Source organism: Carcharodon carcharias, chromosome 20, assembly GCF_017639515.1.
Source record: "Carcharodon carcharias isolate sCarCar2 chromosome 20, sCarCar2.pri, whole genome shotgun sequence".
Classification (NCBI taxonomy): domain Eukaryota; kingdom Metazoa; phylum Chordata; class Chondrichthyes; order Lamniformes; family Lamnidae; genus Carcharodon; species Carcharodon carcharias.
The window spans coordinates 10,837,205-10,861,270 of NC_054486.1; the positions used below are offsets into that span (position 1 = coordinate 10,837,205).

Genomic DNA, 24,066 nt, shown 5'->3' on the forward strand with positions numbered 1-24,066 from the left:
GACAACAGCAAGCCCACAAATGCAGAACATAGTGATGACAGTGGGAATTCTTAAACACATGAGAAAACAGCAGAGGTACAGAAGGAGATAAAACCTGTAGTAATCCCTAAATTGAGGAAATAATTTGGGAATAGCGATACAGTTAGAGTCAAAGACAACACTAAACATAGGAGAGATCGGTACAGAAGCACAGATAGAGATAACTTTAGAAGAAACCGTACAACAAGAATCAATACTACAGGTGGAGTTAGGCAATGATAGCCACTAGACATTGGAGGAATCAGTACCACACAGTGATACAGATGCACATAGAGCTCAAATCAATCACAAACAGAACAGAGATACAGATAATAAAGTGCCCATACACAGAGCAAGTATCCTTACAGCACAGACACACATGGCAGTAACATAAACACAGGCAAGATTAATACAGAGACACAAGTGCAACTGTGACCACAGCAACTTCAAACACAAAATTGACAGCAGCAAAGAAAGAAAAAAATCTTGTTTTTTTCCTCCCCGTTCCTGATTTCTGAACATCCCAAACGCTTCCCAGTCAATGAGGTACTTTTTGGAGTGCAGTTACTGTTGTGGTGTAGGCAGCATAGCAATCAATTGACACACCATAACAGCACACAAATAGTAATGACGTACCAAATAATCATTTTTATTGAGGTCAAAACAAAAACAGAATTACCTGGAAAAACTCAGCAGGTCTGGCAGCATCAGCGGAGAAGAAAAGAGTTGACGTTTCGAGTCCTCATGACCCTTCGACAGAACTGGGTGAATCCAAGGAGAGGGGTGAAATATTAGCTGGTTTGTTGGAGTGGGGGGGTTGTTGGGTGGAGGGAGAGAAGTGGTGGGGGGGGTGGTGTGGTTGTAGGGACAAGCAAGCAGTGATAGGAGCAGATAATCAAAAGGTGTCACAGACAAAAGAACAAAAGAACACAGAGGTGCTAAGTTGGTGATATTATCTAAACGAATGTGCTAATTAAGACTGGATGGTAGGGCACTCAAGATATAGCTCTAGTGGGGGTGGGGGGGGGCATAAAAGATTTAAAATTAAGGGAAATAGGTGGGAAAAGAAAAATCTATATAAATTATTGGAAGAAACAAAAGGATCCCCTTTCCTTTTGTTTTTTCCAATAATTTATATAGATTTATCTCTTCCCAAACAAAAACAGAATTAACTGGAAAAACTCAACAGGTCTGGCAGCATCAGCGGAGAAGAAAAGAGTTGAAGTTTCGAGTCCTCATGACCCTTCAACAGAACTAGGTGACTCCTAGGAGAGGGCTGAAATATAAGCTGGTTTAAAGTCGGGGGGGGGAGGGGGGAGAGAAGTGGAGGGGGGGTGTGGTTGTAGGGACAAGCAAGCAGTGATAGGAGCAGGTCATCAAAAGATGTCACAGACAAAAGAACAAAAGAACACAGAGGTCTTGAAGTTGGTGATATAATCTAAACGAATGTGCTAATTAAGAATGGATGGTAGGGCACTCAAGGTTTGGCTTTAGTGGGGGTGGGGGGGGGCATAAAAGATTTAAAAATAATGGAAATAGGTGAGAAAAGAAAAATCTATATAAATTATTGGAAAAAACAAAAGGAAGGGGGAAGAAACAGAAAGGGGGTGGGGATGGAGGAGGGAGTTCAAGACCTAAAGTTGTTGAATTCAATATTCAGTCCGGAAGGCTGTAAAGTGCCTAGTTGGAAGATGAGGTGCTGTTCCTCCAGTTTGCGTTGGGCTTCACTGGAACAATGCAGCAAGCCAAGGACAGACATGTGGGCAAGAGAGCAGGGTGAAGTGCTAAAATGCAAGCAACAGGCAGATTTTGGTCATTCTTGCGGACAGACCGCAGGTGTTCTGCAAAGCGGTCGCCCAGTTTACGTTTGGTTTCTCCAATGTACAGGAGACCGCATTGAAAGCAACGAATGCAGTAGACTAAGTTGGGGGAAATGCAAGTGAAATGCTGCTTCACTTGAAAGGAGTGTTTGGGCCCTTGGACGGTGAGGAGAGAGGAAGTGAAGGGGCAGGTGTTACATCATTTGCATGGGCATGGGGAGGTGCCCTAGGTGGGGGTTGAGGAGTAGGGGGTGATGAACCAGGGTGTCCCGGAGGAAACGATCCCTACGGAATGCCGATAGGGGGGGGTGAAGGGAAGATGTGTTTGGTGGTGGCATCATGCTGGAGTTGGCAGAAATGGCGGAGGATGATCCTTTGAATGCGGAGGCTGGTGGGGTGATAAGTGAGGACAAGGGGGACCCTATCATGTTTCTGGGAGGGAGGAGAGGGCGTGAGGGTGGATGTGCGGGAGATGGGCCGGACACGGTTGAGGGCCCTGTCAACGACTGTGGGTGGAAAACCTCGGTTAAGGAAGAAGGAGGACATGTCAGAGGAACTGTTTTTGAAGGTAGCATCATCAGAACAGATGCGACGGAGGCGAAAGAACTGAGAGAATGGGATGGAGTCCTTACAGGAAGCAGGGTGTGAGGAGCTGTAGTCGGGGTAGCTGTGGGAGTCGGTAGGCTTGTAATGGATATTAGTGTACAGTCTATCACCAGAGATTGAGATAGAGAGGTCAAGGAAGGGAAAGGAAGTGTCAGAGATGGACCACGTGAAAATGATGGAGGGGTGGAGATTAGAAGCAAAATTAATAAATTTTTTCAAGTCCCGACGAGAGCATGAAGCAGCACTGAAGTAATCATCGATGTACCAGAGAAAGAGTTGTGGAAGGGGGCCGGAGTAGGACTGCAACAAGGAATGTTCCACATACCCCATAAAGAGACAGGCATAGCTGGGGCCCATGTGGGGACCCATAGCCACACCTTTTATTTGGAGGAAGTGAGAGGAGTTGAAGGAGAAATTGTTCAGTGTGAGAACAAGTTCAGCCAGACGGAGGAGAGTAGTGGTGGATGGGGATTGTTTGGGCCTCTGTTCGAGGAAGAAGCTAAGGGACATCAGACCATCCTGGTGGGGGATGGAGGTGTAGAGGGTTTGGACATCCATGGTGAAGAGGAAGCAGTTGGGGCCAGGGAACTGGAAATAGTTGATGTGATGTAAGGTGTCAGAGGAATCACAGATGTAGGTGGGAAGAGACTGGACAAGTGGAGAGAAAAGGGAGTCAAGATAACGAGAAATGTGTTCCGTGGGGCAGGAGCAAGCTGACATGATCGGTCTACTGGGACAGTTCTGTTTGTGGATTTTGGGTAGGAGGTAGAAGCGGGCCGTCCGAGGTTGGGCAACTATCAGTTGCTCCAACAACTCATCGACACCAACACCCATCTAGGACCCTCCATCCCTGCCTGTCCCTCCATCCCCACCCCATCTTCCAATCCCAGCCCCAGCCATGTATTCACTAAACCTCCTGACCTTCCCCTCTCCGATGCTGAACGTTCAGTGCTTAGCAAAGGACTTAGTTTCATACCCTTACGCCCTCATCTCAATGAATTTCGGGCTCGGCACGATGCTGAACTCTTCTTCCGCCGTCTTCATCTTCGGGCTCACTTCTTTGGGCAGGAGTCCTCTCCCCATTCAACGGATCCTTTTACCCACCTCCAATATTCTCACACTGAACAATTTCTCTTTCAACTCCTCTCATTTCCTCCAAAACATTGCATTCCAATATTCTCCATCCACCTGGACCCCTCCCTCTGGATTCTTACCTTCTCTTGATCTGTTCATTGAGAACTGTCGGCGCGACATTAGTCGTCTCAATTTCTCTGCTCCTCTCACCCACTCTAATCTCTCTCTCTTTGAACTTACTGCACTCCATTCTCTCAGGTCCAACCCTGACATTGTCATCAAACCCGCTGACAAGGGTGGTGCTGTTGTTGTCTGGCGCACTGACCTCTACCTCGCGGAGGCTGAGTGTCAACTCGCAGACACTTCCTCTTACCTCTCCCTGGACCATGACCCCACCACTGAACATCAAGCCATTGTTTCCAGGACTGTCACTGACCTCATCTCCTCTGGGGATCTTCCTCCCACAGCTTCCAACCTGATAGTCGCCCAACCTCAGACGGCCTGCTTTTACCTCCTACCCAAAATCCACAAACAGAACTCTCCCAGTAGACCGATCGTGTCAGCTTGCTCCTGCCCCACGGAACTCATTTCTCGTTATCTTGACTCCCTTCTCTCTCCCCTTGTCTAGTCTCTTCCCACCTACATCCGTAATTCCTCTGACACCTTACATCACATCAACTATTTCCAGTTCCCTGGCCCCAACTGCTTCCTCTTCACCATGGACGTCAAATCCCTCTACACCTCCATCCCCCACCAGGATGGTCTGAGGTCACTTAGCTTCTTCCTCGAACAGGGGTCTGAACAATTCCCATCCACCACTACTCTCCTCCGTCTGGCTGAACTTGTTCTCACACTGAACAATTTCTCCTTCAACTCCTCTCACTTCCTCCAAATAAAAGGTATGGCTATGGGTACCCACATGGGCCCCAGCTATGCCTGTCTCTTTATGGGGTATGTGGAACATTCCTTGTTGCAGTCCTACTCCGGCCCCCTTCCACAACTCTTTCTCCGTTACATCGATGATTACTTCAGTGCTGCTTCATGCTCTCGTCGGGACTTGGAAAAGTTTATTAATTTTGCTTCCAATCTCCACCCCTCAATCATTTTCACATGGTCCATCTCTGACACTTCCTTTCCCTTCCTTGACTTCTCTGTCTCAATCTCTGGTTATAGACTGTCCACTAATATCCATTACAAGCCTACCGACTCCCACAGCTACCTCAACTACAGCTCCTCACACCCTGCTTCCTGTAAGGACTCCATCCCATTCTCTCAGTTCCTTCGCCTCCATCGCATCTGTTCTGATGATGCTACCTTCAAAAACAGTTCCTCTGACATGTCCTCCTTCTTCCTTAACCGAGGTTTTCCACCCACAGTCATTGACAGGGCCCTCAACCGTGTCCGGCCCATCTCCCGCACATCCGCCCTCACGCCCTCTCCTCCCTCCCAGAAACATGATAGGGTCCCCCTTGTCCTCACTTATCACCCCACCAGCCTCCGCATTCAAAGGATCATCCTCCGCCATTTCTGCCAACTCCAGCATGATGCCACCACCAAACACCTCTTCCCTTCATCCCCCCGGCAGCATTCCGTAGGGATCGTTCCCTCCGGGACACCCTGGTCCACACCTCCATCACCCCCTACTCCTCAACCCCCACCTATGGCACCTCCCCATGCCCATGCAAAAGATGTAACACCTGCCCCTTCACTTCCTCTCTCCTCACTGTCCAAGGGCCCAAACACTCCTTTCAAGTGAAGCAGCATTTCACTTGCATTTCCCCCGACTTAGTCTACTGCATTCGTTGCTCCCAATGCAGTCTCCTCTACATTGGAGAAACCAAACGTAAACTGGGCGACCGCTTTGCAGAACACCTGCGGTCTGTCCGCAAGAATGACCAAAATCTGCCTGTTGCTTGCCATTTTAACACTCCACCCTGCTCTCTTGCCCACATGTCTGTCCTTGGCTTGCTGCATTGTTCCAGTGAAGCCCAACGCAAACTGGAGGAACAGAACCTCATCTTCCAACTAGGCACTTTACAGCCTTCTGGACTGAATATTAAATTCAACAACTTTAGGTCTTGAACTCCCTCCTCCATCCCCACCCCCTTTCTGTTTCTTCCCCCTTCCTTTTGTTTTTTCCAATAATTTATATAGATTTTTCTTTTCCCACCTATTTCCATTATTTTTAAATCTTTTATGCCGCCCCACCCCCACTAGAGCTATACCTTGAGTGCCCTACCATCCATTCTTAATTAGCACATTCGTTTAGATAATATCACCAACTTCAACACCTCTGTGTTCTTTTGTTCTTTTGTCTGTGACATCTTTTGATGATCTGCTCCTATCACTGCTTGCTTGTCCCTATAACTACACCACCCCCCTCCACTTCTGTCCCCGCACCCAATGCACCCCCCCCCACCCAACCTTAAACCAGCTTATATTTCACCCCTCTCCTTGGATTCACCCAGTTCTGTTGAAGGGTCATGAGGACTCGAAACGTCAACTCTTTTCTTCTCCGCCGATGCTGCCAGACCTGCTGAATTTTTCCAGGTAATTCTGTTTTTGTTTTGGATTTCCAGCATCCGCAGTTTTTTGTTTTTAGCAGAAGGATTTGGACAGTTTATTAGAATGGGCAAAGAAGTAGCAGATGGTATACAACGTGGGCAAGTGTGAGGTCCTGCACTTTGATAGAAAGAATAGAGGCATAGCCTATTTTCTAAATGGGGAGAGAATTCAGAAATCTGGAGTGCAAAGGGACTTGGGAGTCCTAGTCCAGGATTCTCTTAAGGTTAACTTGCAGGTTGACGCGGTAGTTAGGAAGGCAAATGCAATGTTGGCATTTATTTCGAGAGGACTAGAATATAAAAGCAGGGATGTGCTTCTGAGGCTTTATAAGGCTCTGGTCAGACCATATTTAGAATATTGAGAGCAATTTTGGGCCCCGTCTCTCAGGAAGGATGTTCTGGCCCTGGAGAGGGTCCAGAGAAGGTTCACGAGAATGATCCCAGGAATGAAAGGCTTAACATATGAGGAACCTATGAGGACTCTGGGTCTATACTCAATGGAGTTTAGAAGGATGAGGGGGGATCTGATTGAAAATTACAGAAAGGCCTGGATAGAATGGACGTGGGGAAGATGTTTCCATTAGTAGGAGAGACTAGGACCCGAGGGCACAGCCTCAAAGTAAAGGGAAGACCTTTTAGAACAGAGATGAGGAGAAACTTCTTTAGCCAGAGAGTGGTGAATCTATGGAATTAATTGCCACAGAAGGCTGTGGAGGCCAGGTCATTGAGTGTATTTAAGACCGAGATAGATAGGTTCTTGATTGGTAAGGGGATCAAAGGTTATGGGGAGAAGGTGGGAGAATAGGGTTGAGAAAATTATCAGAATGGTGGAGTAGACTCGATGGGCTGAATGGCCTAATTTCTGCTGCTATGTCTTATGGTCTTATGTTCTTATGGATGGCACCCTGAGTGATGTTACACAGGTCCCCATGGTTGTCTGAAATGCGCCCTAAATTCGTAAATGTTGTGTGGCTGTGTCCATCGCTGCCACATACAGAGCTGACTGAGGAGTGGATTGCTGCACATCTTCGTTGCCTCTCTGGTAAGAGAGTAAATCTTTTAATACACAGCTCTGCAGCACTGGCTTGAGTAATCTTTGGGGACAGGGGGTTATTATCTCAATCACCTTTCTTCCATATTTTGCTTTGACCCTACCTCCGTGAAGATGGCATATTGGGGCAGACCCACTGGGAAGCTGATCTCTGTGGTGGGTTGGGACTATATCTCCTGGTGTTTGAAATCCGAAGCAAGCACGTTCCTGTCTAGGGTCAAAAGAAAATTGCTCCAAAAAATTGTTCTCGGCTGTAGTCTGTGCTTGATGGAGCTTGCAACAGTCTTCTGGCTCAAAACTGCCTCACTGCTAAAGGTCTCAGCTGATTCTGAGAAAGGACTTCCTCCTTATACTTGTATCCCTTGTGCATTGTGATTATATATTCTGAAAACTGCCACTGGCTCTCGTCTATATATATCAGTCTGGTGGATGGGAATCGAACATGTAGATCAATAGGACAGTCAAATTGTGATTGTGAGTTTATACACGTTAATTTTGATGTGGAAATGATTTCTGTCTAAATTGGTCAATCAGTAAAAATAAACACAGCCAGCCCTGATTTCAGGACTCAGCAGTGCTAAAAATGGCATTGAAGTTCAGACCAGAGCCAATCAGCAATGCATTAAACACAGGGACAGATCAACAAAGCACATAAGAAAAAGATGGAGATCGAACCAGCAGCCATCATAAACACAGGAGGGTTCAGCAGAGATAAACAAGCAGGAATATCAGGGATGCTATACTCCACTAATCTATTCACAGAGACAGCCACCAGTAACCCCAAGAAATAGGATGAAGGAAATTTACAGCACAGAAGGAGAGATAGAGCCACAGGCAACACCTAATCAGCAGAGAGAGATCATTGCAGCACACAGATCCACAGGCTACCAGCAACACAATGCAAGGTATTAGCAGAAATGGCCAGACAGCACAAACACAAAAGCAAAGCCAAGGGTGGGAGGGTAGAGGGTGTTGTTACAGATTGGTATGTCTTAAAGAAGCCTCTGTAGTAATATATAGGTCAACTGCAAGTCTTTATTAACCACTAGAACTATTTACACATGTACAGTAAAGGATACAAGCTAGGAGCTGTCTCGGTGCTTAGGTCTAACCATGCCTCTGTACAACACTACTCTGACCCCTGGGTCTGGGTCTTACATCACTGTGTTGGGGCTACTGTACTCATTCCCCCATTAATTCTATATGTGCCAGACTCTTATGCTACACTTACCATTCAGATCCAGAGACACCAATAGCTCATAAAAACAGGCAGCGCCAGCAAACTAGAGTGTATTTTAAAATAAAAACTGAGCAACTTTCATCCTTGAGATTTAACTAGTTCTGCCTGTATATCATGATTTTATAAGCGTAAGCATTAAGGAAAGTTCGGTATCACAAACACTAGGATTCTTTTGAAAGTGTCATTATGATTACTTTAAACATTTGTATTTGTAAAACTGCATTGAATAAAGATTATTTTTTGTGTTTCCCTTTGCACCTGCTTTTATTTTTTTTAAATTGACTTAAATCCACATTCAGTCATGCTGTGTTTCATTTGTGCAAAGGTTTGTAGAACAAAATAGTTGGAGTTTCTAGTTAAATTATCTACATTGTGCACACAAAGGTTGTATTACAAAAAAACTCGCTCATAAGCAGAGGTTATCATGGACATTATCAAATGTTAAGGGTGTTTTGTTTTTCTCAAAATGAGACAAACAAAAACTTGGAAGATTTAGATTTGAAGTGACTGCCATCCGTTCTGCCTTCAATTGGTCTGGGTGTCCCCATAGGAAATAAAATGGCTGGGGAAGACAGGCTGGTGGACTGATAGGAAGAGTGACCAGATGACCTAATACTCTCCAAGCTCACAGCCTGTTCTTTATCTGTTCGTATTGACCTTGGTGCATCCTCCCTGCCCTCTCACTACCATTGGCTGTCAGACACAGAGGCCCGATATCCTCACATTTATTTCCCAAAATCCCTGCATCTCTCTCTCTCTCTTCCTTTAATGCCTTACCTACAGGCCACCTCCTTGACCATTCTAATATCTCCTCCTTTGCCTCAGCAGTCATCTTTTTGATAACGCCTCTGCAAAGTGCTTTGGTAAGATTTTCTATCTCAAAGGTACTTTGTAAATGCAGTTGCTTTTGTTGCTGTTTTTATCCACATCGTCAACAACCCTTCAAAAGCATTTTGTCCACATTTGTTGTGGAGGATGAGAGTCCCGCCTCTCCCATAGGGAAAGATTTGCTTTCTTAAAATAGAAGGTTTTGTGCTCACCCTGTGCACGATTGCGATGGCCACATAGGAGGCTGAGAAATCATTTGGCTGAATCGAGTAATGGCCATTTTTGTCATAGCGCTTGTGACCACTAGACGTCCCTCTAATAAGGTTGGAACTGTGAGGGAAACAAAGTATGTTCAAATCTGTGCCTTTGAGGCTCCCATCCTTCCTGTGTTCCTCAGGGACAAACCTGATTCTTTCTAAAATCATTCCTTACTGCTCACCTCATCTATCCTATTCCCCATAACTTCAAAAATAGGCATGGGTGAGAAAAAAAAACGTTTTCCCATGCCTTTGTCCACACTGCTATCAAATAACCCCCAGCTAATCCACCCCAGGTGACACATCTCGCAATTCTTCATGATGATATTGTTTCACCCTCTTAAATGCAGGGAAGTAACAAAGAGATGTAATTTTAATAACCCAGGCAAGATCAAGATGTTATCATGTGGAAAATCATGGGTACCAATCTCTTACCAATTCAAGAAGCAATGTAATGACTTACCAAGATTGTTGCATGGTGGATCATTTTCCAATTGCTGACCAAGATCACCATTGATGAAATGGAGCTACTCATTAACATCAACATAGCATTCTAAGATCAGTTTGTGGTCCAAAATTGAGGGGAGAGTCTCTAAAAAGCTGTTGGACAAAGAATGAATATTTCCCCTTATTATTTTGTTATTACCTTGTTATTTTGCAAAAAAGAGAATGCTTACATTGGATGTTATGACTTTAACGACAGATGGCAGTCAAAGGTGAATGAAAACTAACCATGGGACAAACACATTTAATATCTTACATGAATGCATCACAGACCAACCTGGACATGAAATGATCAGAGTTCTTAAGTTAATCAGAGTCACTTCGTTCGAGCTACTTCAAGTTTTGAATTCAATTCAGCTGTCAGCTCTTCTGAAAAGGTTATTTTTCATTCTTTCCTACTGTTCACAACAATGTCAGAGACAAGCACCAACGTACAGATAACGAAGAATTTATATAGTATTAAATCATAGAATGGTTGCAGCACGGAAAGAGCCCATTTGGCCCATCACGTCTGTGCTAGCTCTCTGTAAGACCTACTTGGCTAATCCCATTCCCCTGCCTTTTGGTCTCTCCAATGCCGTCACATCCTTCCTAAAGCGTGGAGCCTAGAATTGGACACAATGGGCAGAATTTTGCCAGCTCCCAGGAGGCGGGAACGGAGGTGTGGTGGGGAGGAGGGGTGGGGGTAAAATCATGGTGAACTGTGGCGGATCGGCTTCCTGACCTTGTGGTGCCATCGAGCAATTTTACTGATGGCAAGACCTGAATCGGGCAGGCTGCCCGGTAACATGGAGCCAGGCAACCAATTTAATTATGTGAAAGCCCTATTTAGGGTCAGTTTACCAAGCCGTTGGCATTTTGCCAACTGTGGATTGACCTGCCATCACATAGGTGTAGACCACCAGCTAAATGGGGACCTCCCAGCAGCAGCACGGGTGAAAGAATTTTTATATCAAAGGGGGTCCAGCCAGGGAAGGGAGCTCTCACAGCCTCAATGATATCCCCTGAATGGGCTTCTCCTCCAGTACTCAGCCCCTCGGTTTTTAAAAGTTTTATTTCATTTATCCTAACAGCTGACGGCAGCTTTCATCTCTACAGATGTTGTCTGAGCTGATGAGTTTTTCCAGCAGTTTCTGATTTTATTTCAGATTTCCAGAATCAGCAGTATTTTACCTTTGTATTCTTTGATTACCAGTGGTTAGCAGGAGCCTTTTCAACTCCAGCTTTGCTCAGACAGGATTTAAACTCCTCTCTCCAGATCATTAGTCCTGGTTTCCGGACTACTAGTCCAATAACATAACCACTATGCTAACATATCTGCAAACGAGAAATAGTCCAGGACACCAGGGATAATGCCCCTACCTTCTTCAAAACTCCAAAATAGCACCATGGTATCTTTTATAACTATCTGAGATGACAGCTTCAACAAGTACAGCGCTCTTTCCATGCCGCATAGGTATGTCAGCCTTTGAACGCAGAACATTCTAACTCAGAGGCAAGCAAGCCACAAATGGTGCCCGCTCTGGCGGGGGGGGAGCGGTGCTCCTGGCTGTTGAGCTGCCTCTGATTCGGCCAACAGCTCCCAGGGGCGGGTTGCCATCTTGAGGAGAACAGCAGCCCTGGCAGCAAGAACTTAATTGGCTGCTGCCTGTACACCTCTGGCGGTAGGCCCACCTGCTGCCAGTGCGTGTGGGCAATAGGCATTACCATCCAACCAGTAAAATTCTGCCCAATATGCCAAGTGAGATGAACCAATTATATCTCTATATGCAATTGTGAGATGTAAGTAAGGTGTGCACAGTGTGGAGGGGACACTTTTTCTGGTTCATTAGAATCAGCTCTTCTTGTTTAATGGATGGGAAATCAGGTCATTTCGTTTCTAGGCATGAACTTTGATTTATTGCGATTTTCCAATATCCACTGTGCTGAGGTGATCTATTGCACCTGTTCTGAGAATTATGAATTTTTAAAAATTTATTCACAGGATGTGGACTTCGCTGGCTGGGCCAGCTTTTATTGCACATCCCTAATTACCCTTGAGAAAGTGGTGGTGAGCTGCCTTCTTGAACCGCTGCAATCCATGTGGTGTAGGTACACCCACAGTGCTTTTAGGAAGGGAGTTCCAGGATTTTGACCCAGCGACAGTGAAGGAACAGCGATATATTTCCAAGTCAGGATGATGAGTGGCTTGGAGGGGAACTTCCAGGTGGCGGTATGTGCCTGTTGCCCTTATCCATCTAGGTGGTAGTGGTCGTGAGTTTGGGAGGTGTCTTGGTGAGTTCCTGCAGTGCATCTGGTAGATTGTACATACTGCTGCCACTGTGCGTCGGTGGTGGGTGGAGTGAATGTTTGTGCACGGGGTGACAATCAAGCAGGTATAAAAGCCATATGCTCTTCTTCATCATCAGTCAACAAGTTTTTAATCGGGAAGGGTATTGAGTAATATGGATTAAAGTCGGATAAACGGAGCTGAGAAACAGTTCAGCCATAATCTAACTGAATGGCAGAGCAGGCTCAAGGGAGTAATGGCCTAGTCCACCTCCTTATGTTCCTGAAACACGAGGTGTCTATATTTGATTTTGGGACCATATAGCTCTCTTCATCACATTAATAATCACAATGGGAAAAATGTTACCTTATAGTTGAATATACAAATGTAATACCTGTATACAGTTGAATTATTGCTTTGACAAGAAAGCGATGCATTGTGTTATTACTGTTGATTGCAAAAACAAAAAGCTGCCATTTGAAAAAAAATTCAAGTAGAACAGCAATTATGCCAATTAAGCAGACTGCAGCTGTAGGTTCCCAGCCACTCGCAACCTGCTCCGTTTTCCTATGTTATGTTTCCCATAGTCTTTGATAACATTAATTAATTATCATGTCTGGCACCCCAGCTGATCTGGAGAAACATGAGATACAGGAGCCTTTCTAAACACCAAACCTCAAATTTTAAGTGTATCCTGCAGAATATTCAGAGTACGTTAAACTACCTTTAAATAAGTATATACTAACCCTTCAAATTAACACTTTATGGTCAAATGATAGTTTATCATTTTTAAGAATTTTTAATGGTCAGGTTTGGATTTAATGAATTCTATTCAATCATTTTACGTGAGTCCTACACAGTTTATCCATTCCTTAAAGTATATTTATTATACAGCTTTGCCTATCAGTGGATGAATGTAATTTGTGATATGATATTTATCCATTATAGGAAGCCAAATGCAAAACCTTAAGTTTGTTGAGTTTAGTTGTGTCCAGCGTTAGTCATTGTCTCTATGGGACTGTAGGCCAGCCTCTCTATTAGAGAGAGACAAGTGGTTAGAGTTTGAGGGGTGCCGTTCTACATGAAGCATGGCCAATGTGCTCTCACTGCCATGGGGCATGTTGAAAGGACTAGCAGCAGCCCAGATCTTCTCAGCGATGCTGGGGTGGCCACTGCTGACTGTGAAGATTGCTGCACCCCAGTCTTCTTGCATCCTTCCAGTCGGGTCTTCCTGTCCTCGCTGCAGCAGCAATACTTTAATCCAGCCATTCACAGCAAACTCTGGCGAAGAGGCTCAGTGCAGAGGACACCCCCCCCCCCCCCCACCCCCCCCCCCAACCCCAAACCTTTTTGCATCATCAGGTGCAAATCTGATGCAGATAAGTGTTTAGGTTCTAAGTGAGGCAGTCAGGTCACACTGTTAAATTACTGAATTACACCAGAGGCAAACAGTGTTACAATTCTAGGGAAAGTAGAATGTATCTAGCCCAAGTCTCCGACACTGATTTTAGTGTAAGAGACGTTTGCGGAGGGTCCTGGACAGTACCTGTCAGGGGTTTAAACTTCCCAGGCAACTTGTACACATATCAGGACTTCTGATAGGTCCTAAAGCATAACACCAGTAGACATCTCAACATTCACCACTGTTGGCATCAGAAGATCTAGCCCAACCTGTTTGGCAACATCATGAACACTCCTTCCACAGCCAGCAAGTCCTGGAGTAAGACTTGAGCCAGGAACCACTGGCTTAGGGGTAAGGAGGGTTCTAACCATTGAGCCACAAGACCTCCCACTTAGTTGCGTACAATTGGTAATATTCTCTGGAATCACTTCTTGTTTTGCCCTTTAGTGACCGCTGCTGGAGATGTGAGGACATAATCAGGGTTTAACTGTAAGTTTACTCATGCTGAATTATCTGCTAAGACTGGTGTCTTAACAGACACACAAGAAAGGCCAGTGGGTGCAATCACCAGTATAACTGTACCTAGAACTACTCATTTTCTTTTGGGTGAAAAGGGAGAAATTTGAAAAAACAAAGTTACTCTCACAGTTCTGCAAATTTCTGTTTTTCACCAAAATAAGATCTGTTTGTTTATTTCCATTCAGCTCCCCACCCACCCCCACCACTCCCCACTCCTCTGAGTTTTCTACTTTCTTTATATTCACGGTCACTGAGTGTTGTGAGCCGAGACATTAAGTGTCAGAGATAATCACTGCCAAACCTAATCCTGCCTTTACCCAATGCCAGGATGTGTACATTTTTTCCAACAGGAATTGAAATCCTGGCTGACTGTTTCCCTCCGGACCCTATAACACTGGAATTGATGCATAGGTTGAGATGAACTAACTCAGTATGTTCCATGGACCAAACTTGGGACCCTCTGTCCTCTGACTTAGTGCTATGTTTGGAGGGGGTTGGGAGGGATATGATACCAGATATGACACCAGATATCTTTGAGATATTTTTAGTGATTTGAAATCAAGTAACCTACAAGTGGAAAACTGGACGCTCTTATTAAAAATTCTTATTTTTAGTGATAAATTCATTCCAGCTATACTAATAAAACTGTACCAGGTTGCCACTCATATACATATCAATGGATACTATTTAATTGAAAGAAAATAAAGAAACAATCCCAATTGTATTAGTTGATTGAGAATTTTGCAGTTATCTTACGTTTGCCACTTTCTGCCCTCTAAACGTGGGGGCATCCAAAACTCTGCTGCCTGCATCTTAGCTTGCAACAAGTCCCGCTCCCCTATCACCCCTGTGCCCGCTGACTTTCACTGACTCTCAATCAAACGACGTCTTGATTTTAACATTTTCATGCTTGTTTTCAAATTCCTCTGTGACCTTGCTCCTCCTTACCTCTGTAAACTCCGCAGCCCCACAACCCTCCGAGATATCTACACCCCTCAAATTCTGGCCTCTTCCCAATGTTAATTGCTCCACCACTGGTAGCTGTGCTTTCAGTTGCCTAGACCCTAAGCTCTGGAATACCCTCCCTACACCTCTCCACCTCTCTCCCTCACTTTCCTCATTTAAGACACTCCTTAAAACCTACCTCTTTGACCAAACTTTTGGTCATCTGACCTAATAGCTCCTTATGTGGTTCAGTGTGTTTTATATTGCTCCTGTGAGTGTCTTGGGATGTTTCGTTAAGTTAAAGGTGCTATATAAATATAAGTTGTTACGTGTATGCACACTAATTTTATCAGAAACTTAAACTGTAACCTAATCAGCTGATATCTGAGCACATTCTGCAATTTTCCAATTGTACTCAAAGTTCAGAGAGTTTTGTCATAATATGTTTTCATGGGACATGGGCATCACTGGCAAGGCCAGCATTTATTGCCTGTCCCTAATCTGAGTGGCTTGCTAGGCCATTTAAGAGGGCAGTGGGTTTGGAGTCATATTGTAGGCCAGACTGGATAAGGATGATGGATTTCTTTCCCCCTATAGGGGGGGGGCTAGTGAACCAGATGGGATTGATTGATTGTTGTCATTACTGAGACTAGCCTTTAAATTCCAGATTTATTAATTGAACTTAAATTACCACCAGCTACCATGGTGGGATTTGAACCCATGTCCCTAGAGCATTGGGCCAGATCTCTGGTTTAGCTGACCTTACCACTATGCCATCATCTGCCCACAGATATGATTAGCTTGTGGGCACAGCCCCTTTTCTGCATCTGATGAGGGCTCTGGTATTGCAGTATCTGTGACATGGCAACATTTCTGGAACATGTTCAGCTCCAAATAACAGTTCTATACAAATTTGCATTAAGTGTTTTGTATTATCATTATTACATTCGTACTGTGACAAGATATCAGACATTTGAATTACTGGTTGTAGTTGTAGAACTAGAAAAGACTGAGACTAGAAAAAGGGCCTAAAATGTGCTCTAAATTGGATTAGTTATTTCATTCCTTTTCTTCAACCAGTCAAGTTAATCAAAACGATTGAACCACATGCTAGTGTTTAAGACATCATACTGGATACTGGAAAACAAGAAGTAGGCCACTAAAGGAAACAATTTCAGTAATCACCATTTTTCTTTTTCAGAAGAATCGAAGAAACAAACAGGAAAGATACCTACAGGAGAAGTGACTCCACTATCATTGCAAGTTCATGCCATGGGTATTAGGTGTTCTCGTCTGATTTTAGCAGAGTAAAGCCAATTACTCATTGTTTAATCCCAATATTATTCCAGTTTCTGAAATCATGGGATTGGACCTCTTAAAGAATACATCTCTAAACGGTAACATCTCCAATCAAGAGGAAGGACACAGCCTTTTGAAAGTAGTATCGATCGCCACCATTACTGCAATTGTAAGCTTTATAACTATAATAGGTAACATTTTAGTTATTGTGTCATTCAAAGTGAACAGCCAGCTTAAGACTGTGAACAATTATTACTTGTTAAGTCTGGCCTGTGCTGACCTCATCATTGGGGTGTTTTCAATGAATCTCTACACTTCTTATATACTAATAGGTTACTGGTCGCTGGGAAATTTGACATGTGATCTGTGGCTGGCTCTAGACTATGTAGCTAGCAACGCTTCTGTCATGAACTTGCTCCTCATAAGCTTTGACAGATATTTCTCAATCACACGGCCTTTAACATACAGGGCCAAGCGTACACCTAAGAGGGCTGGTATTATGATTGGGCTTGCTTGGTTAATATCTTTTGTATTATGGGCCCCTGCAATTTTATGCTGGCAATACTTGGTTGGAGAAAGAACAGTGCATCCAAGCGAGTGTCAGATACAATTTTTGTCCGAGCCCATTATTACCTTCGGTACAGCAATAGCCGCTTTCTATGTTCCAGTGTCAGTGATGACAATATTGTATTGTCGTATCTATAAAGAGACAGAGAAGCGCACGAAAGATCTGGCAGAGCTTCAAGGAACAAATTCAGGCTCTGAAAATGAGGTTGCATCTTCCAAAAGGACTCTTTTGAAGTCCTGCTTTGGTTGTGAAGAACGCAAGCTCTCCAACAGGACAAGATGCCAAATATCATGGTCTTCTTCAAACAGAAGCACAACAGTAACTCTAAAATCCACACATGCTCCAAATGTCACAGATGAATGGTTAAAGGGTGATAAAATGGCTTCTTTTGTTAATCACCCAACATCAGAGGATGATGAAAAGCTCACTACAAAATCAGTCAGCTCAGTGTCTAAGGGACAGAATCAGAATGATATGTGTACTGGTGAAGATGACACCAAGATGACCTTGGAAGAGCATCCTATAATAAATGATTATGAAAATCTAAACTACCTGGTGTCCCCTGTAAAAAAACAAATGCAGAATGATAAAAAATACGTTTCCTACAAATCTAATAAATTGGCTGCAAGAAATGGCAGTTTCTCATCAACTGCGGACTCAAGTAATGGTTGTACAGAAATAAAAATAACACCTTGCTCATCTGCGAACACAGAAGCTCCATGTATTAAAAACCTTGATCAAAACCTTGGAATTCAGATCACAAAGAGAAAACGGTTGGTTTTGATCAAAGAGAAAAAGGCAGCCCAGACACTTAGTGCTATCCTACTCGCTTTCATCATCACGTGGACACCTTACAATATTATGGTATTAGTCTCAACCTTCTGTTCAAACTGTATACCACTGTCACTGTGGCATCTTGGATATTGGTTGTGTTACGTCAACAGTACAGTCAATCCTATGTGTTATGCTCTATGTAACAAAACATTTCGTAAAACTTTCAAAATGCTGTTATTATTTCAATGGAAAGGGAAAAGGAATGAAGAGAAGTTATGCTGCCACAGTCAGTACCCAGCCACCAACAAGTAAATTCCACCAGGTATACAGAATCACAGGATCACAGAATTGTTATGGTGTAGAAGGAGTCCGTTCGGCCCATTGTATCTTACAGGCTCTCCAGATGAGCATCATGACTTAGTGCCATTCTCCTGCCTTTTCCCCGTACCCTTGCACATTGTTTCTACTCAAATAATCACCTAATGCCCTCTTGAATGCCTCAAATGAACCTGCCTCCACCACACTTCCAGGCTGTGCATTCCAGACCCCAGCCACTCGCTGTGTGAAAAAGTTTTTCCTCACATCACATTTGCTGAGAGAAAATGGACATTTAATTGGAATCATGCAATTCCTCTTATACAGCACATATGATCAACAGCACCTTGTGAAAAATAATTCTTTTTGGCATATATAAGGGCAGAATTAAAATAACAACCTAGATTGAATCAATTTCTTTGTGGATAGAAGAAATGGAACAGTCCAGCAAGAGCGAACACCAGCTGAAACCATGGCAAATCTCATCATGAGCTTGTCCAGGATTTCCCGTGGGTGCGACTATTTTAAACAAAGGGCATTAAAGTGGCAGAGCTGACGTGTCCCTCTTGCTGGCACTCAGTGTTCATGAGTATTTTACTTGTCATGAAAGGCAAACATTTTCCTGTGAGAAGGCAAAAGACTATTCCATGAAACCTAAACTCCAGTGCCAAAATTATTCATTGCAAGTCATGTAACAGTGGAATACGTGCAGTATATAATTTGAGTATTGCATGGGAAGTTGTTTATTTAACTTATACTGAGACCTTTTTTTCTGACTTGTTCCTTTCCCTCTTTCTTTTGTCATCCTTACTTAAAAGCACTAACTACCATCAGGTATTCTTTCACAGCAATCAGTTACCCAGTGTGCAATCTTCAGCTGCAATCTTGACTGTGTATCAGTGAGCAATTATACCTTTGAAACGGAAAGGGGAGAGTGAGCGCCCCAGACCAGCTCAATACTCCCCTTACCAAATGTCCATGCAACTCATTTTGCCAGTGGGGGTTGTTGGAACAACAATCAGGAATGGAACTTTGGTGACTTTCCCTTCCCTGTCAGCCATGGCTCAATGGTAGCCTTCTCACCTCTCAGTCAAAACTCTCACGCTACTAAATCGCACACCGGAGACTTCAGAGCACATAGCCTAGGCTGAGATGTCAGTGCAGTACTGAGGGTGTGCTGCACTGTTGGATGAGGCATTAAATCTAGGACTCTCTCGTAACATAAAAGATGACACTGTCTGAAGAAGAGCAGGGGAGTTCTTCTAGCGTTCTGCTCAATGTCTATCTCTCAACCAACACCTGTATAAAAAGACAGATTATCGTGATTTATCTCATTGCTGTTTGTGGGAACTTGTTGTGTGCAAATTGGTTTTCTTATAACAGCTTCAAAGGTACTTAGTTTCAAAGCATTTTGGGACATCCTGATATCATGAAAGATGTAATATAAAAGCAAGCCTTTGTTTTATTTTCCTTTAACTGAGGGGCATGGGGGTCAATTGTAATATCTTTATTGTCACTCTGACCAGGATCAGCCAGCTTACCTCTACCACGATTTGAACCAGGTGACTTCTGGTCTGGATTGACAGGGTGGTCATGAACACAAGTCACAACTCGATGTAACATGGGCGCTTCTGATTCTCCATTTAGAGAATTTCTAATTATAGCCACGCCAATCAGGATAATGGTGATGGATAATGGACAGCAGTCACTGGGAAGGAGAAAAGTTGCATTGAGTCAATGTGTGGGAATATGACATTCATTCTGCCGCAGTGGTATAGGAAGAGGCCAATGTCACCTGCCCATTCTCTACATCACAGAACATTCTATACATGTAACCAGGAGAAATTAAGAAAAGCAGGGACATTCTCCAAAAATGTTAGTCATAGAGTCATAGAGGTCTACAGCCTTCAGCCCATCGAGTCTGCGCCGGTCAAACAAGTACCGAATTATGCTAATCCCATTTTCCAGCACTGGGCCCATAGCCTTGTATGCCATGGCATCGCAAGTGCACATCCAAATACTTCTTAAATGTTATGAGGGTTTCTGCCTCTGCCACCCTTTCAGGCAGTGAGTTCCAGATTCCCACCACCCTCTGGGTGAAAAAATTCTTCTTCACGTCCCCTCTAAACCTCTTGCCCCTCAATTTAAATCTATGCCCCCCTGGTTATTGATCCCTCCAACAAGGGGAAAAGTTCCTTCCTGTCTACGCTATCTGTGCCCCTCATAATTTTGTACATCTCAAATATGTCCCCGCTCAATCTCCTCTGCTCCAGGGAAAATAACGCCAGTCTATTCAATCTCTCCTCATAACTAAAACTCTCCAGCCCAGGCAACATCCTGGTAAATCTCTTCTGCACTCTCTCCAGTGCAAGCACATCCTTCCGATAATGTGGATTCCAGAACTGCACGCAAAACTCTAGCTGTGGCCTAACCAGCATTTTATACAGTTCCAGCATAACCTCCCTGCTCTTATATTCAATGCCTCGGCTAATAAAGACAAGTATCCCATAAGTCTTCTTAACCACCTTATCTACCTGTCCAGCTATCTTAAGGGACTGGTGGACATGCATACCAAGGTCCCGCTGATCCTTGGTACTTTCCAGGGTCCTACCATTCATTGTGGATTCCCGTGCTTTGTTTGCTCCACCCAAGTGCATCACCTCACACTTATCCTGATTAAATTCCATTTGCCACTGATCAGCCCATCTGACCAGCCCGTCTATATCCTCCTGTAACTTAAGGCTATCCTCCTCACTATTTACAACCCCAGCAATTTTTGTGTCATCCGCGAACTTACTGATCAACCCTCCTACATTCAAGTCTAAATCGTTTATATATACCACAAACAGCAAGGGACCCAACACCGATTCTTTTGGAACCCCACTGGACACAGGCATCCAGTCACAAAAACACCCCTCGACCATCACCCTCTGCTTCCTGCCACTCAGCCAATTCTGGATCCAATTTGCCAAATAGCTTGGATTCCATGGGGGCTCTTACCTTCGTTATCAGTCTCCCATGCGGGACCTTATCAAAAGCCTTGCTGAAGTCCAAGTAGACCACATCAAATGCATTGCCCTCATCTATACACCTGGTCACCTCTTCAAAAAAGTCAACCAAATTGGTCAGACATGACCTCCCCTTAACAAAACCATGCTGACTGTCCTTGATTAATCCCTGCCTCTCCAAGTGTAGGTTAATTCAGTCCCTCAGAATTGCTTCCAATAGTTTCCCCAGCACTGAGGTTAGACTGACTGGCCTGTAGTTCCCTAATTTATCCCTTCCTCCCTTCTTGAATAACAGCACCACATTGGCTGTCCTCCAGTCCTCTGGCACATCTCCTGTGCCAGAGAGGTATTGAAAATTATTGCCAGCACCCCTGCTATCTCCTCCCTTGCCTCACTCAACAGCCTGGGATACATTTCATCTGGGCCTGGAGATTTATCTACCTTTAAGCCTGCCAGACCACTTAGAAGCTCCTCCCTTTCTATGCTAACTTCTTTAATCATATTACAGTCCTTCTGCCTGTTTCCATACCCACGTCGTCCCTCTCACTTGTGAACACCAACACAAAGTATTCATATAGAACCCAACCTACCTCTTTCGGCTCCACACACAAATTACCACTATGGTCCTTAATGGGCCCTACTCTTTCTCTAGTTATCCTCTTACTCTTAATGTACTTGTAAAATATCTTTGGATTTTCCCTTATTTTACCTGCCAATGATTTTTCATGCCCTCTTTTTGCTTTCCTAATTTCCTTTTTAAGTTCTCCCCTACACATTCTATACTCCTCAAGGGCTTCCGCTGTTTTGAGCCCTTGGTATCTGCCATAAGCCTCCCTTTTTCTCTTTATCCAATCCTATATATCCCTTGATTAGTAATCATCTATAAGGACAAAAGTAGTACCATTTTAGTGTGCAACTTCCTCTTACATTTAAGTGATGAAGTTTAGGAATTGAGTTGCATAGTGTATTGGAACTCTGTTGGCACAAGTTCAAGGTCGGCCATAAAAACCTTATTGTCTTTAGTGGCAGTGGTCACTCATAGTGAATGCAAGGCCTTCTATATGCCTTTGTAGCCTCACATTGACCAATATCTAATGATATGATGACATAACACAAGGGTGCCGCAATGTTAGTCCTTTGTCATTGGAACCAGATATTTGTATGCTTTGCACGTTCTCCATGAGCCTCTCCAAACATTTTGAAGGCAGACCAAGTAAAATGTGGCCAGATACAAATTGCTAAATTCTTTTATTTCAAGTGAACAGGCAGAGTAGCAGATTGGATCAGACTTACTTATGTCAATCAGTACAATTTTGACTATGTGTAATAATACAAAAGTAATGAATATGCTACACTTCCCACATTAGTGGATCACCTTGCTTGAATTAAACAAAATAACTCCTATCTGAAGTTTGCACTGACTTCCAGTGTTTTATGACTCACCCATCATTCAATCATTATTGTGAGGGGAATTGAATACAAAAGTAGGGAGGTTATGCTTCAGTTGTACAGGGCACTAGTGAGACCACATCTGGAATACTGTGTACAGTGTTGGTCTCCTTATTTAAGGAAGGATGTAAACGTATTGGAAGCAGTTCAGAGAAGGTTTACCAGATTAATACCTGGAATAGGTGGGTTGTCTTATGAGGAAAGGTTGGACAGACTAGGCTTGTATCTGCTGGAGTTTAGAAGAGTAAGAGGCGATTCAATTGAAACATATAAGATCCTGAGGAGTCCTGACAGGGTGGATGTGGAGAGGATGTTTCCTCTTGTGGAAAAATCTAGAACTAGGGGTCACTAAAAGCACTTAAAAGTAAGGGTTGCCCATTTAAAACAGAGATGAGGCAAAATTTTTTCGCTTGGAAAATCATGAGTCTTTGGAACTCTCTTCCTGTTGGAAGCAGAGTCCTTGAATATTTTTAAGCCGGGGTGGATAGATTCTTGGAGCAAGGGGATGACAGGTTATTGGGGTAGTTGGGATGCGGATTTCAGGTTACTAACAGATCAGTCATGATCTTATTAAATGGTGGACTAGTCTCGAGGGGCTGAATAGCCTACTCCTGCTCCTTGTTCGTATATATATGTGTGTATGCACCCTCTGTCATTTTTTTAAGTTATGCTGTGCTGACAGCCAAAAGGGAAAACCAGCTGGATCACTCTTACAAAGCATTGAAGATCAGGGATTTCCCAGCACAATGGCTGCAAGGTGCTTACTAATTCCCGAGGTGGGTTAATTAATTACCTATTGCCTAAAACCATTGGGGAAACAGTATATAAAATTTTAGCCACATTTTGTTTTGACACTTTTTCTGAAACAAAACTCACATGAACACTCTATATTTTAAAAAAAAAATTTAAAATAACTTTTCTCCAAATTCTTCCTGTGTTCCAAAGTTCCAAAATGTGACAACTGTTGAGACTCAGCCTCAAATTCAATTCAGAGAAAGGACAATATGCTCCTAGCTGCGATGGCTAAATGCACTAAGCTTGGGCTGAGCAATCCCAGTCCAGTTTGTTGGGTCCACGCACAAAACTATTGGCAACTTAGTGGAACTTAGTGATTGACACCTCCTTTCAGGAAAAACATAAGGCTGGCTGGTGTGGAATATTTGAAAAATCCCATTGGTACCACATGTGATGGTCTCCTGAGACAGGGTTGTTGAGCTGCACAGGACAAGCTTTACTTTACATATAGTCTACATAAGGACCTGGTCGACGTGTATAAGGTGCTAAAAGTACAGTGCTCTTCCTTCTCCAGCACTGATATCCTTCACTGTCATGAGCACATAAAATTAACTTGATAGTGATTAAAGTAAAAACATATTTCTAATACACTCAGATGATACTTGACCACCCTGTTTGTAACTTTGTAAAATTGCTGCTTGTAAAAGTGTCTTGTTCCAAATCAAAGTGAAACTGAAATACAGCAACCTTTCTCTGAAGAAGAGTCATATGGGCTTGAAACATTAACTGTTTTGCTCTCCACAGATGCTGCCAGACTTGCT

General features: G+C 43.7%; 1 protein-coding gene across 1 annotated transcript; it reads left to right on the plus strand.

The window, feature by feature from the left end:
- The first annotated feature begins 16,457 nt into the window (after positions 1–16,457).
- Positions 16,458–18,050, plus strand: chrm5b (cholinergic receptor, muscarinic 5b). Its single transcript, XM_041215109.1, has one exon. It carries the CDS (start codon positions 16,458–16,460, stop codon positions 18,048–18,050), a length of 1,593 nt encoding a protein of 530 aa, XP_041071043.1.
- Positions 18,051–24,066: the final 6,016 nt, after the last annotated feature.

What these genes read in the sequence shown, in the direction of transcription:
- chrm5b (XM_041215109.1), top strand. Translation starts at nt 16,458, where the DNA reads ATGGGATTGGACCTCTTAAAGAATACATCTCTAAACGGTAACATCTCC.